The following is a 17,595-nucleotide window of genomic DNA, read 5'->3' as shown; positions in this document are numbered from 1 at the left end:
AGGAACCGCGGGAGCCCCGTGGAGGCCGACACCGAGTATCGGTTCCGCCGGATGGGCGGCGCCATCTTGGGAGGGGGACGTGCGGGGGTGTCATGGCGGCGCCGTGCGCCGACATCCGGGTCCTTCCCCCCCCCACCGCTCCCGGGGCGCCATCCTGGGAGGGGCCGCCGCATCCGGGTCCCGCGCGCCGCCATCTTGAGAGTCCGGGGGGGGGGCGGGGGGCGATGGCAGCGCCGGGGATCCCCGGCCCGTTTGCCTCGCTCGGAGCCGCGGGGCCGTGAGGCCTCGGAGCGGCTCCGGCATCCCGTTAACCCCGGGGGGCGGTGGGGAGAGCGGGGGAGCTCCGGGGCAGAGGAAGAGGAGGAGGAGAAGGGGGCGCGGTTTGCGGAGGGGGGTGGTACCCAAGGAGAAGAGGGGCGCCCAAGATGGCGGCGCCCATGGCGGTTTGAGCGCTCCGTACAGCGCTGCGCCGCCGGGAAACGGGCCGTGTCGCCGGCAGCCAGGCCGCGGGGGATTCGGTGTGTGCGGGGGGGACGAGGCCGGGAATGCCGGGGAGCGGTTTCGGGGCCGCGGGAAGGCCGGGAGGGGGCGGCACGGGGAGTTGGCGGCGCTCGGGGGGGGGCGGGAAGGAGGGAAAACCGCGCAAAAGGCGGGCTGGGGGCGGCTCCTTTAAGAGGCGGTTGGAGTGGGCGTGGCCACGCCCTTCCGTGACCACACCCCCTCCGTTGGCGCCATGGCCGCGCCCCCTTCAGGCGGCTCCGTACAGTTCCCCCCGCGCCCCTCCGCCGCTCGCCCCCAGCCCCGCCGCTACCGGGCCCGGCCCGGGGGCCACCGAGATGGCGGTGAAACTCCTCCCGGTCCCCCTCCCCAAATGCCGCCGCCTTTTCCCGTCCCGCCTTCCCCACAATGTCGCCCCCCGTCCCCGGCCAAGATGGCGCCGCCCGGGTCCGGAGGGGGCGTGTCCGCGTTGTCCCCGCCCCCTCCCGTCGCTTCCCGCCCACCCTCGGCGGCCGCCGGACACAGGCGCAAGATGGCGGCTCCCAGGGCGGCGTGAGGGGCCGCCGCCGCCGCGCTCCGCCCGCAGCCGCAGCCCCCGCGCCGGGAGCCGCTGCAGCCGCGCGACCCCCCGGAGCCGCCGCCGGGAATCGGGGAGCGGCCGCGGGCCGGGAGAGGGAGGCGGCCGCGGGGCCGCGGTGAGCGGGGGGGGCGGCGGTGGGGGGGGAGGAGGCGGCCGCCATTTTCCGCCCGGGCAGAGACAAGATGGCGGCGCGCAGGGGCCTGAGGGGGGGGGAGGGGGGCGTGAGGGGAGGGGGCAGCGCTGGGGGGGGGGGTTGGGCATTTTAAGGGGGGGGCACGGCCTGAGGGGGGGATTTGGGGGAGGGGGAGGTGAACCTGAGGGGGGCAATAAGTGAGGGGGGGGTCATAACCTGAGGGGGCAGTTCGGGGAGGGAGTTGGTCCTGAGGGGCGTCACGGCCTGAGGGGATATTTGGGGAGAGGGGAGGTGAAGCTGAGGGGGGGGGGCTCGGCCTGAGGGGGGAATTTGGGGAGGGGGGGGAGTTGAACTTGAGGTGGGAATTTGGGGAGGGGGGGATTTGGCACAGTCCTGAGGGGATAATTTGGGGAGGGGGGTGACACTGGGGGGGGGCACGGCCTGAGGGGGAATTTGAGGAGGGGGAGATGAAGATTAAGGGAGGCAAATTCGGAGCGGGGTGGGAAATTGCGGGGGGGGGATCAGGGCGTGAAGAGGGGTAATTAAAAGGAGACATAATGAAGAGAGTAATTAACGGGGAGGAATAAACGCTCCCCTCCCCCTCCAGTGGACTCCTCCCCCATTGTCACACCCCCTGCCGTGGGGGGGGTAATTAACTCTTTCGGGGTAATTGCCGTGGGGGGTGTAATTAAACATTCAGTGCGGGATTTTGGGGGGAGGGGGCGTGTCAAGCCCCTGGGGGTATTTGGGGGGAGGGGTCGGGGGTGACCCTGTGGAGTTTGGGGGGGGCACAAGGGGATTGACCCCCAGATTTGGGGACACCCCCCCCAAGAGAATTAATGGGGGTGGGGGTTCCTATGTCCCAAACCGCCCTTTGGGGGGGGTGGTCAGTGCCAGTGAGGGGGTTTGGGGGTGTCCCCCACATCCAAACACCCCCTGATCCTCCCAGAGGGGTCAAGGGGAGGGAGGGGGGGGGGGGCTCGGGTCATTGGTTTGGGTTTTGGGGGTGTCGCCCAAATCCAATTCTCCCTTCCCCCAAAAGGACAGGCAGAGGGGGGGGGGAGATGTGTCAGTGAGGGGGTGTCAGTTAATTTTGGTGATTTTTGGGGTCTCCCCCGTGTCTGACCCCCCATGTCCCCCCAGGACAGGCAGCGGGGGGGCTGTCAGTTAATTTCTGTAATTTTTGGGGTCTCCCCCATGTCTGATCTCCGTGTCCCCCCAGGACAGGCAGTGTGGGGGGAAGGTCAGTTAATTTTGGTGATTTTTGGGGTCTCCCCGGTGTCTGACCCCCCGTATCCCCCCAGGAGATGCAGTGGGGGGGTTGTCAGTTTTTATGGTTTTTGGGGTCTCCCCTGTGTCTGACCCCCTGTGACCCTCCAGGAGAGGCAGCCGGGGGGGGGGGATCACTGTTAGTGGGGGGTGTCAGTTAATTTTTTTTTATTTTTGGGGTATCTCCCTTGTCTGACCCCGCTGTGTCCCCCCCAGGACAGACAGTGGGGGGGGGTGTCAGGTGATTTTTGGGGTGTCCCCCATACCTGACCCCCGTGTCCCCCTAGGACAGACAGTGGGGGGGGGGGGGGGTGTCAGTTAATTTTGGTAATTTCTGGGGTCTCCCCCATGTCTGATCTCCGTGTCCCCCCAGAACAGGCAGTGTGGGGGAATGTCAGTTAATTTTGGTGATTTTTGGGGTACGCCGTGTCTGATGCCCCGTGTCCCCCCAGGACAAGCAGCAGGGGTGGTTGTCAGTTAATTTTGATGAACTTTGGGGTTTTTGGTAATTTCAGTGATTATTGGGGTCTCCCCGGTGTCTGACCCCCCGTGTCCCCCCACGACAGGCAGCGGGGGGAGGGTTCAATGTCAGGGGGGGGGTGTCAGGTGATTTTTGGGATCTCCCCTGTATCTGGCCCCCATGTCCCCCCAGAACAGGCAGTGTGGGGGAATGTCAGTTAATTCCTGTAATTTTTGGGGGTCTCCCCGGTGTCTGACCCCCCCGTGTCCCCCCAGGACAGGCAGCGGGGGGGCTGTCAGTTAATTTCAGTGATTTTTGGGGTCTCCCCGGTGTCTGACCCCCCGTGTCCCCCCAGGACAGGCAGCGGGGGGGGTTGTGAGTTAATTTTGATGAATTTTGGGGTGTTTGGTAATTTCTGGGGTCTCCCCGGTGTCTGACCCCCCGTGTCCCCCCAGGACAGGCAGCGGGGGGGCTGTCAGTTAATTTCTGTAATTTTTGGGGTGTCCCCCATACCTGACCCCCCGTGTCCCCCCAGGACAGGCAGCGGGGGGACGCATGGCAGGCCTGGGCGGGGGGGGGGTCCCCGCCGCGGGCCCCCCCGGGCCCCCCCCGCGCTGCAGCCGCGCTGGAAGCGGGTGGTGGGCTGGGCTGGGCCCGTGCCCCCGGCCCCGGCACGGCCACCGCGCCGTGGCCATCAAGGAGCTCATCGTGGTCTTCGGGGGGGGGGCAACGAGGGCATCGTGGACGAGCTGCACGTCTACAACACAGGTGGGGGTCCTGGGGGGGGCACTGGGGGTGTGGGGGTGGGACGGGGGGGCAAATTGCACACCTACAACACAGGTGGGGGTCCTGGGGGGTGTACAGGGGGTGTGTGGTGGGGGTGGGACTGGGGGCAAACTGCACGTCTACAACACAGGTGGGGGTCCTGGGGGGTACAGGGGGTCCCCAGAGGAGTGGGACTGGGGGCAAATTGCACGTCTACAATACAGGTGGGGGTCCGGGGGGGCTCCTGGGGGTGTGTGAGGGTCCCCAGAGGGGTGGGAGTGTGGGGCAAACTGCACGTCTACAACACAGGTGGGGGTCCTGGGGGGGGCACTGGGGGTGTGTGGGGGGTGGGACTGGGGGCAAATTGCACACCTACAACACAGGTGTGGGGGTCCTGGGGGGGTACAGGGGGGTGTGTGGGGGGTCCCCAGAGGGGTGGGACTGGGGGCAAACTGCACATCTACAACACAGGTGGGGGTCCTGGGGGGGGGCACTGTGGGGGTGGGGCTGGGGGCAAACTGCGCGTGTACAACACAGGTGGGGTCCTGGGGGGTGTACAGGGGGTGTGTGGGGGTCCCCAGAGGGGTGGGAGTGGGGGCAAATTGCACACCTACAGCATGGCTGGGGGGTGCTGGGGGGCACCTGGGATGGTACAGGGGGTCCCCAGAGGGGTGGGGCTGGGGGCAAACTGCACGTCTACAACACAGGTGGGGTCACGGGGGGGCTCCTGAGGGTGTGTGGGGGTCCCCAGAGGGGTGGGACTGGGGGCAAATTGCACACCTACAACACAGGTGGGGGTCCTGGGGGGTACAGGGGGGTCCCCAGAGGGGTGGGACTGGGGGCAAACTGCGCGTGTACAACACAGGTGGGGGTCCTGGGGGGTACAGGGGGTCCCCAGAGGGGTGGGAGTGGGGCAAACTGCACGTCTACAACACAGGTGGGGGTCCTGGGGGCGGCACTTGCGGGTATGGGGGGCGTCCCCAGAATGGTGGCATTGGGGACAAAGTGTACGTGTACAGCACAGGTGGGGCTGGGGGGGCACAGGGGGGATCCCCACAGGGATGGATGGGATTTGGGATCATTCCTGGTGTCCCCACTGTGTCCCTGTCCCCATTTTGTCCCCAAGAACCACCAACCACTGGTTCATCCTGGTACTTTTGGGGGTGTCATTGTCTCTGTGTCGCTGTTCCCATTTTGTCCCCTAACAAATGAGTGAGCTAGTGATTTGTTCTGGAAATTTAGGGGTGTCATTATCCATGTGTCCGTGTCCCTCAGCGTGTCCCTGTCCCCAACAGTCATTCAGCAGTTTGGGGCGATTATTGTCAGTGTCTTCTCTCTGTGTCCCTGTCCCCACTTTGTCCCCACAGCTACCAATCAGGGGTTCATCCTGGGAGTTCAGGGGCACATTCTCACTGTCCCCTGTGTCCCCACAGCCACCAGCCAGTGGTTCAGGGGCTTATTCTCACTGTCCCCCCTGTCCCCTGTGTCCCCACAGCCACCAACCAGGGATTCATCCTGGGGGTTCAGTGACCATTCTCACTGTCCCCCGTGTGTCCCCACAGCCACCAACCAGGGATTCATCCTGGGGGTTCAGTGACCATTCTCACTGTCCCCCCCTGTGTCACTGTCCCCCTCCGTGTCTCCACAGCCACCAACCAGTGGTTCATCCTGGGGGTTCAGGGGTGTCATTCTCAGTGTCAGTGGTTCAGTGACCATTCTCACTGTCCCCCCTGTCCCCTGTGTCCCCACAGCCACCAACCAGTGGTTCATCCTGGGGGTTCAGTGACCATTCCCACTATCCCCCCTGTGTCACTGTCCCCTGTGTCCCCACAGCCACCAACCAGTGGTTCATCCTGGGGGTTCAGGGGCTCATTCTCACTGTCCCCCCCTGTGTCACTGTCCCCCCGTGTGTCCCCACAGCCACCAAGCAGTGGTTCATCCTGGGGGTTCAGGGGTGTCATTCTCAGTGTCAGTGGTTCAGTGACCATTCTCACTGTCCCCCCCTGTCCCCTGTGTCCCCACAGCCACCAAGCAGGGGTTCATCCTGGGGGTTCAGTGACCATTCTCACTGTCCCCGCTGTGTCACTGTCCCCTCCGTGTCCCCACAGCCACCAACCAGTGGTTCATCCTGGGGGTTCAGGGGCTCATTCTCACTGTCCCCCGTGTGTCCCCACAGCCACCAACCAGTGTTCATCCTGGGGGTTCAGTGACCATTCCCACTATCCCCCCTGTGTCACTGTCCCCTGTGTCCCCCACAGCCACCAACCAGTGGTTCATCCCGGCCGTGCGGGGGGGACATCCCCCCCGGGCTGTGCCGCCTATGGCTTCGTGTGTGACGGCACGCGGCTGCTGGTGTTCGGGGGCATGGTGGAGTACGGCAAGTACAGCAACGACCTCTACGAGCTGCAGGTACCCGGCGCCTGGGAACCCCCTGAGCACCTGGGGAACACCTGGGGAACCCCCTGATCACCTGGGGAGCACCTGGGGAACTCCCTGAGCACCCGGGGAGCACATGGGGAACCCCTGGGGAACCCCCCCTGAGCAACCTGGGGAACACCTGGGGAACCCCCTGAGCAACTGGGGAACCCCCTGAGCACCTGGGGAACACCTGGGGAACCGCCTGAGCACCTGGGGAACACCTGGGAACACCCCCTGAGCACCTGGGGGACACCTGGGGGAACCGCCTGAGCACCTGGGGAACACCTGGGGAACCCCCTGTGCCCCTGGGGAACCCCCCCTGAGCACCTGGGGGATACCTGGGGAGCCCCCTGAGCACCTGGGGAACCCCCCTCATAGCACCTGTGGAGCTCCTGGGGAACCCCTGAACACCTTGGGGGGAGCCCCCCTGAGCACCTGGGGGACACCTGGGGAACCCCCTGAGCCCCTGGGGAACCCCTGGGAACCCCCCCGAGCACCTGGGGAACCCCCTGAACTGTGGGTGACCACCTGGGGACCCCCTGGGAACCCCCCCAAACCATGGGTGACCCCTTGGGACCCTCCCAAACACCTGGGACCACCCCCCAGGACCCAGTGTTGGGGTCCCCTCTCCCCCTGGGTGCCCCCCCACTCGCAGACCCCTCCCCAAATCCCACATCCCCCCCCCCCCATTCCAGGCCTCCAGGTGGGAGTGGGAAGCGGCTGAAGGCGAAGACCCCCAAAAATGGACCCCCCCCTTGCCCCCGGCTGGGCCACAGCTTCTCCCTGGTGGGCAACAAGTGTTACCTGTTCGGGGGGCTGGCCAACGACAGTGAGGACCCCAAAAACAACATCCCCCGGTACGGGGCACCCCAAAACCCCAGGGCACCCCCAAACCCTGGGGGCACCCCAAAAACCCTGGGAATCCATGTGGGGAGGGGGCTTGGGGCTGGTTTGGGGGCACTTGGGGAGTGTGGGGGTGAGGCTGAAACATTGGGGTCATTTTTAGGGGGCACCCCAAAACCCCAGGGCACCCCAAACCCCGGGGGCATCCCAAAAATCCCAGGGATAACTGGATGGGAGGGGGCTTGGGGCTGGTTTGGGGGCACACAGGGATTTTTGGGGAGCGTGGGGGTCAGCCTGAAACATTGGGGTCATTTTTAGGGGGGCACAGGAACTCTTGGGGGGCCATACAGATGATCCCAAAACCCTGGGAGTTGCAGGGAGACGCCCCAAAACCCCGAGAATAGGATTGGGATGGGAGGCTTGGGGACATTCCCCAACTTTGGGGGACACAAGAGTGACCCCAAAACTTTGTGTTCATTTTTGGGGGGACTCAAGAATCCCTGGCAGGGGCACAGATGACACTGGCACCATTCTGGGTGAATTTTAGGGGATTTAAGAACCCTTTTAGGAGCGTTCTGCATTCCCAAAAACACTTTTAGGGTTTTTTGGGGTCTCCTGACTTTCTGGACCACCTGCACATGTGGGCACGGGTGACATTGGGGCCATCCTGAGTGCATTTTATGGGATTTAAGAGACCTTTTAGGGCAATTCCATATCCCCAACACCCTTTTAGTGCAGTCCCACACATCCAACCACCCTTTTAAGGTTTTTTGGGGTCTCCTGACCTTCTGAACCACCTGCAGATGTGGGCACAGGTGACACTGGGGCCATTCTGGTTGCATTTTATGGGATCTAACAACCCTTTAAAGTCTTTCCTGCATTCCCAACCACCCTTTTAGTGCAGTCCCACATGTCCAAACGCCCTTTTAGGGTTTTTTTGGGGTCTGCTGACCTTCTCGACCCCCTCCCCACACACCTGAGCTACCTGCACACATGGGCACAGGTGACACTGAGCACATTTTATGGGATTTAAGGGACCTTTTAGGGCAATCCCATATGCCAAACACCCTTTTAGTGCAGTCCTGCATATCCAAACACCCTTTTTAGGATTTTATTGGGGTTTTCTGACTTTTTAACCCCCTCCCCAGATACCTGAACCACCTGCATACATGGACACGCGTGTTTTTGGGGCCATCCTGAGTGCATTTTATGGGATTTAAGGGACCTTTTAGGACAATCCCATATCCCAAACACCCTTTTAGGGCAGTCCCACATATCCAAACACCTTTTTAGCATTTTATTGGGGTCTCCTGACCTTCTTAATCCCCTCCCCAGATACCTGAACCACCTGCACACGTGGGCACAGGTGACACTGGACACATTTTATGGGATTTAAGGGACCTTTTAGTGCAGTCCCACATACCCAACCACCCTTTTAGGGTTTTTTTGGGGTTTCCTGACTTTGTGAGTCTGCTCTTCAGATATCTGGACCACCTGTACACGTGGACACAGATGTTTTTGGGGCTGTCCTGATTGCATTTTATGGGATTTAAGGACCTTTTAGGATAATCCCATATCCCAAACACCCTTTTAGGACAATCCCACATATCCAAACGCCCTTTTCGGATTTCTTTGGGTTCTCCTGACCTTGTCAGTCTCTTATCACCTCTACATATAGACACAGATGTTTTTGGGGCCATCCTGATTGCGTTTTATGGGATTTAAGGACCTTTTAGGATAATCCCATATCCCAAACACCCTTTTAGGACAGTCCCACACACCCAACCACCCTTTTAGGGTTTTTTTGGGGTTTCCTGACCTTGTCAATCTCCTACCACCTGTACACATGGACACGGGTGTTTTTGGGGCCGTCCTGATTGCATTTTATGGGATTTAAGGATCTTTATGTCCAACCTTATATCCAAACCCTTAAATCCCACATATCCAACCACCCTTTTAGGGTTTCTTTGGGTTCTCCTGACCTTGTCAGTCTCTTATCACCTCTACATATAGACACAGATGTTTTTGGGGCCATCCTGATTGCGTTTTATGGGATTTAAGGACCTTTTAGGATAATCCCATATCCCAAACACCCTTTTAGGACAGTCCCACACACCCAACCACCCTTTTAGGGTTTTTTTGGGATTTCCTGACCTTGTCGGTCTCCTACCACCTGTACATGTAGACACAGATGTATTTGGGGCCGTCCTGATTGCATTTTATGGGATTTAAGGACCTTTGTGTCCAACCTTATATCCAAACCCTTAAATCCCACATATCGAACCGCCCTTTTAGGGTTTTTTTGGGATCTCCTGACCCCGTATCCCTTTCCCCAGGTACCTGAACGACCTGTACGTGCTGGAGCTGCGCCCGGGCTCGGGGGTGCTGGCCTGGGACATCCCCATCACCTACGGGGTGCTGCCCCCGCCCCGCGAGTCCCACACGGCCGTGGTGTACACGGAGCGCGACGGGCGGCGCTCGCGCCTCGTCATCTACGGGGGCATGAGCGGCTGCAGGCTGGGCGATTTATGGACCCTGGATATCGGTACGGGGTTTTTATGGGGTGTTCATGGGGTTTTGGGGGGTTTGGAGGGGTTTTGGGGTCAGAGGAGTAAAGGGTAGTGAGGGTTATTGGGCGAGATCATCATCTACGGGGGCATGAGCGGCTGCAGGCTGGGCGATTTATGGACATTGGATATCGGTACGGGGTTTTTTGGGGTTTTGGGGGGTTTGGAGGGGTTTTTGTGGGGTTTTATGGGGTTTGGAGGGGTTTTGGGGTAAGAGGAGTAAAGGGTAGTGAGGGTTACTGGAGGAGATCGGCATCTACGGGGGCATGAGCGGCTGCAGGCTGGGGGATTTATGGACATTGGATATCGGTACGGGGTTTTTATGGGGTTTTGGGGGGTTTGGAGGGGTTTTTGTGGGGTTTTATGGGGTTTGGAGGGGTTTTGGGGTAAGAGGAGTAAAGGGTAGTGAGGGTTACTGGAGGAGATCGGCATCTACGGGGGCATGAGCGGCTGCAGGCTGGGCGATTTATGGACATTGGATATCGGTACGGGGTTTTTATGGGGTTTTTATGGGGTTTTGGGGGGTTTGGAGGGGTTTTTGTGGGGTTTTATGGGGTTTGGAGGGGTTTTGGGGTCAGAGGAGTAAAGGGTAGTGAGGGTTACTGGAGGAGATCATCATCTACGGGGGCATGAGCGGCTGCAGGCTGGGCGATTTATGGACGTTGGATATCGGTACGGGGGTTTTTATGGGGTTTTGTGGAGTTTTTGTGGTGTTTGGAGGTGTTTTGGGGTCAGGGGAATGGAGGGTAGTGAGGGACATTGGGAGATGTTGGCATCTACGGGGGCATGAGCGGCTGCAGGCTGAGGGACCTGTGGACCCTGGATATCAGTACAGGGGGATTTGGGGTTTTTGTGGGGTTTTTGTGGGGTTTTTGTGGGGTTTTTGTGGGGTTTTTGTGGGGTTTTTGTGGGGTTTTTATGGGGTTTTGTGAGGTTTGGAGGGGTTTTGGGGTCAGGGGAATGGGGGTTGCTGGGTGACATCATCATCTACGGGGGCATGAGCAGCTGCAGGCTGGGCGACCTGTGGACCCTGGATATCGGTACAGGGGGATTTGGGGGTTTTTGTGGGGTTTTGTGGGGTTTGGAGGGGCTTTTGTGGGTTTTTGTGGGGTTGTTTTCCCATATTTTGGGATTGCTTTCTCCCATTTTGAATTAATTTCTTCAAATCCCGGGTGATTTTGTCACCATTTCTTCACATTTTGGGGCCGTTTCCTCACATTTTGGGACCATTCCTTCACATTTTGGGGCCATTTCCACACATTTTGGAGTAATTTCCTCACATTTTGGGGCCACTTCCTCACATTTTGGGACCATTCCTTCACATTTTGGGGCCGTTTCCTCACATTTTGGGGCCATTTCCTCACATTTTGGCGCCGTTTCCTCACATTTTGGGGCTGTTTCCTCACATTTTGGAGTAGTTTTCTCACATTTTGGGGACTGTTTCCTCACATTTTGGGGCTGTTTCCTCACATTTTGGGGCTGTTTCCTCACATTTTGGGGCCGTTTCCTCACGTTTTGAGGTAATTTCCTCCCATTTTGGGGTAATTTCCTGACATTTTGGGTGTTTCCAGAGACGCTGACCTGGAACAAGCCGAGCCTGAGCGGGGTCGCTCCCCTCCCCCGCAGCCTCCACTCGGCCACCACCATCGGCAACAAGTGAGTCTGGGGGCGACCCTCCCCCCAAAAACCCCCCCAAATTATCCTGGGGGGTCCCTTTGTGTCCCTGTCCCCAACCGGGGGGGGGAGTGTTGGGGTCCTTAAGGGGGTGTTTTGTTTTTAATTTAATTTTTTAATTAATATGGGTGATCTCATGACCCCCCACAAAGATGAAAATTTTGGAGGGTGGGGGTCTTTGGGTGTCCCCCTGACCTCTGACCCTCCCAGGAGGGACATTTTGGGGGGTGGGTGCCCCTGTGACCCCCCCAGGAGGGACATTTTGGGGGGTGGGTGCCCCTGTGACCCCCCCCAGGAGGGACATTTTGGGGTCTGGGTGTCTCTGTCATCTTTGTGACCCCTGAGGACCCCCAGGGCTGTGCAGGTTTTTGGGGTGGGGGTCTCTGGGTGTCCCCCTGACCCCCCTGACCTCTGTCCCCCCCCAGGATGTACGTTTTTGGGGGGTGGGTGCCCCTGGTGATGGATGACGTGAAGGTGGCCACGCACGAGAAGGAGTGGAAGTGCACCAACACCCTGGCCTGCCTGAACCTGGGTGAGGAGGGGGCTTGGGACCCCCAGAACTGACCCCAAACCCGCCCTAAAACCCACCCAGAAACACCCCAAACCTCAACCTGGGTGAGGAGGGGGCTTGGGACCCCCAAACCCACCCAGTTCTACCCTAAAAAGCACCCTGAAACAGCCCAAATCTCAGCCGGGGTGAGGAGGGGGCTTGGGACCCCCAGAACTGACCCCAAACCCACCCTAAAACCCACCCAGAAACACCCCAAACCTTAGCCTCGATGAGGAGGGGGCTTGGGACCCCCCAAATTCACCATAAAACCCACCCTGAAACAGCCCAAACCTCAGCCTGGGTGAGGAGGGGGCTTGGGACCCCCAAACCCAGCCCAAATCTGTTCTGGGATCCCCAAAACCGACCCCAAATCCACCCTAAAAAACCCTGAGCACCTCCCAGATCCCCCAAATCCTTCCTCAATCCCCCCAAACCCCACTCTTGAGTCCCCCAAATTCCCCCAGACCCCTCTGTGACCCCCCAAACCCCTCCCCAAGCCCCCCCAGAGCCCCGTGTGACCCCCCCCCGTGCCCCCAGACTCGATGGCCTGGGAGCCCCCGGTGCTGGAGACCCTGGAGGAACCCCCAGACCCCTCCCCAAACCCCACTCTGAGCCCCCCAGACCCCCCCAAATTACCCCAAACCCCTCTCCAAGCCCCCCCAAACCCCTCTGTGACCCCCCCAGACCCCCGTGTGACCCCCCTGTGCCCCCAGACTCGATGGCCTGGGAGCCCCCGGTGCTGGAGACCCTGGAGGAACCCCCAGACCCTCCCCCAAACCCCTCTCCAAGCCCCCCCAAACCCCTCTGTGACCCCCCCAGACCCCCGTGTGACCCCCCTGTCCCCATGCCCCCCAGACTCGATGGCCTGGGAGCCCCTGGTGCTGGAGACCCTGGAGGACAACGTGCCGCGGGGCGCGCGCCGGGCACTGCGCCGTGGCCATCGCCACCCGCCTGTACATCTGGAGCGGGCGCGACGGCTACCGCAAGGCCTGGAACAACCAGGTGTGCTGCAAGGACCTGTGGTACCTGGAGACAGGTGAGTCTGGGGGCCGGAACAACCTGGGGGGCTGCAAGGACCTGTGGTACCTGGAGACAGGTGAGTCTGGGGGCTGGAACAACCTGGGGGGCTGCAAGGACCTGTGGTACCTGGAGACAGGTGAGTCTGGGGGCTGGAACAACCTGGGGGGCTGCAAGGACCTGTGGGGCTGCAAGGACCTGTGGTACCTTGAGTCTGGTGAGTCTGGGGGGTTCAGGGAGTCTGGGGGGGCTGCAAGGACCTGTGGTACCTGGAGACAGGTGAGTCTGGGGGGTTCAGGGAGTCTGGGGGGGCTGCAAGGACCTGTGGTACCTGGAGACAGGTGAGTCTGGGGGGCTGGGGGAGGTCCCAGATGTGCTGCAACACAGGTGTGACAGGCGTAACACAGGTGTAACCCAGCTGTGATGTGAGTGGTACAGGTGTACCCAGGTGTAGCAGATGTTACACGTGTATAACCCACCTGTACCCAGGTGTACCCAGGTGTGGTATGAGCATACAGGTGGACCCAGATGTACTCACCTGTACCCAAGCGTACCCAGATGTTACATAGGTATAATCTGCCTGTACCCAGGTGTACCCCAGGTGTACCAAATGTTAGGTAGGTATAATCTACCTGTACCTGGGAGTACCCCAGGTGTACCCAATTGTACCCAGGTATGATATGAGTGGTACAGATGTACCCAGGTGTACCAGATGTTACATAGGTATAATATACCTGTACCAGGTGTACCCCAGGTGTACTAGGTGTTATATAGGTATACTCTACCTGTACCCAGGTGTACCCCAGGCGTACCCAGGTTATGATACAAGTGGTGCAGGTGTACCCAGGTGTACCCCAGGTGTACCCAGGTTGTTATGAGTAGTGCAGGTGTACCCTAGGTGTACCAGATGTTATATAGGTATAATCTACCTGTACCCAGGTGTACCCAGGTTGTGATACGAGTGGTACAGGTGCACCCAGGTGTACGAGATGTTACACAGCTATAATCTACCTGTACCCAGGTGTACCCCAGGTGTAGTAGATGTTACACAGGTATAACCCACCTGTACCCCGGGTGTACCCAGGTTGTTATGAGTAGTGCAGGTGTACCCTACGTTTACCAGATGTTACATAGCTATAACCCACCTGTACCCAGGTGTACCCCAGGTGTACCCAGGTTGTGATATGAGTGGTACAGCTGTACCCAGGTGTACCTCAGGTGTACCCCAGGTGTACCCAGGTTGCGATACGAGTGGTACAGCTGTACCCAGGTGTACCCCAGCTGTAGCAGATGTTACATAGGTATAACCTACCTGTACCCAGGTGTACCCCAGGTGTACCCAGGTTGTTTTGAGTGGTACAGGTGTACCCCAGGTGTAGTAGATGTTACACAGCTATAACCCACCCGTACCCAGGTGTACCCCAGGTGTACCCAGGTTGTTATGAGTAGTACTAAGTGTACCCAGGCGTACGAGATGTTACACAGCTATAACTCACCTGTACCCAGGTGTACCCCAGGTGTACCAGATACTATATAGGTATACTCTACCTGTACCCAGGTGTACCCCAGGTGTACCCAGGTTGTTTTGAGTGGTACAGGTGTACCCAGATTGTGGTATGAGCAATACAGGTGTACCCAGGTGTACGAGATGTTACACAGCTATAACCCACCTGTACCCAGGTGTACCCCAGGTGTACTAGATGTTACTTAGATGCAATCTACGTGTCCCCACGTGTCCCCATGTGTCCCCGCAGAGCGGCCGCCCGCGCCGGGCCGCGTGCAGCTGGTGCGCGCCAACACCACGTCGCTGGAGGTGAGCTGGGGCGCGGTGCCCACGGCCGACTCGTACCTGCTGCAGCTGCAGAAGTACGAGCTGCCCGCCGCGCCCCGCGCCGCCGCCCGTGCCCTCGGTGCCCGCCAACCCGCCCAAGAGCCCCGCGCCCCGCCGCGCCCGCGCCGCCGCCCGCGCCCCCCCCGCCTGCCCCAGCTGGGGGGCGTGGGGCTCACCCTGCTGCCCCCGCCCGCCGCGCCCCCCAACCCGCCCGGCGTCGCCGCTGCTGCTGCCGCTGCTGCCACGGCGGGGGACGGCGGGGACGGGCGGTGGCACCGCCGCGGGGGTGGCGGCGGCGGCCGCGGGGACGGCGGTGGCCGCGCCCCCCGGGGCCACCCTGCAGGTGCTGCCGGCGGCCGGCGGGGCGGCGGCGGCGGCGAGCGGAGCGGCCACGGCGGGGGAGAGCGCCTGGTGAGAGTGAGGGGGGCTTGGGGACGTGGGGGGGGACATGGGGACATGGAGGGGAGGTGGGGATACTGGGGACATGGGGGGAGGTGGGGACATTGTGGGGGAGGTGGGGACTTGGGGACATGGAGGGGGAGATGGGGATTTGGGGACATGGGAGATGGGGACATGGGGGGAGATGGGGACTTGGGGACATGGGGAGGTGGGGACATGGGGGGAGGTGGGGATATTTGGGATGTGGGGATATTGGGGACATTGGGGGGAGATGGGGACATGGGGGGACATGGGGGGACATGGGGACTTGGGGACATTGCGGGGGACGTGGGGACATTGTGAGGGAGGAGGGGGACTTGGGGACATGGGGGGAGATGGGGACATTGTGGGGTGGGGAATGGGGACATGGGGAACATGGCAGAGGGGGAAATGGGGACATGGGGGGGAAGAGATGGGGAATTTGGGAGGGACATTGGAGACGCTGGGGACATTGTCGGGGGAATGGGGACATTGGGGACACTGGGGGGACATTGGGGTCACTGGGAGGCAGAGATGGGGACATTGAGGACACGATGGGGACATTGTGTGGGGGGAATGGGGACATTGGGGACATGGGGGAGGCAGAGATGGGGATGCTGGGGACACAGTGGGGAGATGGGGACATTACAGGGAAGAATGGGTACATTGGGGACTTTGAGTGGGGACATGGGGACACGGGGGATGTCCCTGGGTGTCACTGACCCCCCCCTGTCCCCACCAGGTGTCCCGGCGGTGCTGAAGGTGACCGGTCCCCCTGCGGCCACCGCGGGGCCGCCGCTGGTGACCGTGCGCTCGGCCGGGCCCGGCAAGGCCCCGGTGACGGTGACATCGCTGCCCGCCGGCGTCAGGATGGTGGTGCCCACCCAGAGCCCCCAGGGCACGGTGAGAGCGGCACCTGGGGACACCTGGGGACACCTGGGACAGGGGCGGGGCACGGGGAGGGGCCCCAGGGGGTGACTGGTGACAGAGGGAGGGACCCCAGAGAGCGCTGGGGGATACTGGGGACACAGGTGTGACACAGGTGTGACACAGGTAGTATGTGGGTGTGACCTAGCTGTCCTCAGGTGTGCCCCAGGTGTGCTCTGGTGTCCCCCCAGCAGCACCTAGCTGTCCCCATCAGCCCCCAGCTATCCCCCAGCAGTCCCCTGTGTCCCCAGCTGTCCCCCGCAGTGTCCCCGGTGGCTGAGGTGTGCCCCCCAGCAGTCCCCAGTGTCCCCAGCAGTCCCCAGTGTCCCCGTGCTCAGGCATGTCCCCAGTGTCCCACTGTCCCCGCTGTCCCTGGTGTCCCCATCAGTCCCCAGTGTCCCCGCTGTCCCCATACTCAGGTGTGTCCCCAGTGTCCCCAGTGTCCCTGCTGTCCCTGGCGTCCCATGCTCAGGCGTGTCCCGTGTCCCCGCTGTCCCCAGTATCCCGTGCTCAGGCGTGTCCCAGCAGTCCCCACTGTCCCCATCAGTCCCCAGTGTCCCTGCTGTCCCTGCTGTCCCATGCTCAGGCATGTCCCCCAGTGTCCCCAGTGCCCTGCTGTCCCCGCTGTCCCCAGTGTCCCCCCCTGTCCCGGTGTCCCCGCGCTCAGGCGTGACCCTGCAGGTGTCCCCGCTGTCCCCACTGTCCCGTGCTCAGGCGTGTCCCCCAGCTGTCCCCAGCTGTCCCCGGTGTCCCCGCAGTGCCACACTCAGGCGTGTCCCCCATCAGTCCCCAGTGTCCCCCAGCTGTCCCCAGTGTCCCCGCTGTCCCCGGTGTCCCCTCAGTGCCACACTCAGGCGTGTCCCCGCAGGTGATCGGCAGCAGCCCGCAGATGAGCGGCATGGCGGCGCTGGCGGCGGCGGCCGCGGCCACGCAGAAGATCCCGCCGGCCTCGGCGCCCACCGTGCTCAGCGTCCCCGCGGGGGCCACCATCGTCAAGACGGTGGCCGTCACCCCCGGGGCCACCACCCTGCCCGCCACCGTCAAGGTGGCCTCGTCACCTGTCATGGTAGGGGACGCTGCGGGGGCGTGGGTGGCACTGGGGGTGTCATTGTCACCATGGTGTCACCAGGGCTTGGTGGCACTGCGGGTGTCATTGTCATTGAGACTTGGGTGGCACTGTGGGTGTCATTGTCACTGTGGTGTCATCAGGGCTTGGATGGCACTGGGGGTCATTGTCATTGTCATTGAGACTTGGGATGTCATTGTCACCGTGGTGTCATTGGGGTTTGGGTGACACTTGGGGTGTCATTGTCACCGTGGTGTCACCAGGCCTTGGTGGCACTGAGGGTGTCATTGTCACCATGGTGTCACCAGGAATTGGGTGGCACTGGGGGTGTCATTGTCATCATGGTGTCACCAGGCCTTGGGTGGCACTGGGGGAGCTTGGTGAGGTCATGCTGTGGTGGTGTCATTGTCACCGTGGTGTCACCAGGACTTGGGTGACCTGGGCTGTCACTGGGGGAGTCAGGGTGACCCCGTGGTGTCACCAGCAGCCTTGTGGGTGTCCCCACGTTGTCCCCACCATGTCCCCACAGTGTCCCCTCAATTTCCCAACCGTGTCCCCACACTGTCCCCACCACGTCCCA

General features: G+C 61.4%; 1 protein-coding gene across 1 annotated transcript in view; it reads left to right on the top strand.

The window, feature by feature from the left end:
• Window positions 1-3,120: 3,120 nt before the first annotated feature.
• The window catches only part of HCFC1 (host cell factor C1), a 31,072-nt gene continuing 16,597 nt past the window's right edge, over window positions 3,121-17,595 (top strand). The window contains 17 exon segments of the mRNA XM_064406193.1: window positions 3,121-3,152; window positions 3,476-3,599; window positions 3,601-3,657; window positions 3,660-3,708; window positions 5,964-5,995; window positions 5,998-6,114; window positions 6,819-6,836; window positions 6,838-6,980; window positions 9,303-9,511; window positions 11,105-11,189; window positions 11,633-11,739; window positions 12,613-12,668; window positions 12,670-12,793; window positions 14,529-14,658; window positions 14,660-14,874; window positions 15,765-15,925; window positions 16,818-17,015. Coding sequence (XP_064262263.1) covers window positions 3,121-3,152; window positions 3,476-3,599; window positions 3,601-3,657; window positions 3,660-3,708; window positions 5,964-5,995; window positions 5,998-6,114; window positions 6,819-6,836; window positions 6,838-6,980; window positions 9,303-9,511; window positions 11,105-11,189; window positions 11,633-11,739; window positions 12,613-12,668; window positions 12,670-12,793; window positions 14,529-14,658; window positions 14,660-14,874; window positions 15,765-15,925; window positions 16,818-17,015 — 1,857 coding nt within the window.

The sequence above is a fragment of the Passer domesticus genome, unplaced genomic scaffold, assembly GCF_036417665.1.
Source record: "Passer domesticus isolate bPasDom1 unplaced genomic scaffold, bPasDom1.hap1 HAP1_SCAFFOLD_161, whole genome shotgun sequence".
NCBI classification, from domain to species: Eukaryota; Metazoa; Chordata; class Aves; order Passeriformes; family Passeridae; genus Passer; species Passer domesticus.
This window is presented reverse-complemented; position numbering and strand designations above follow the sequence as displayed.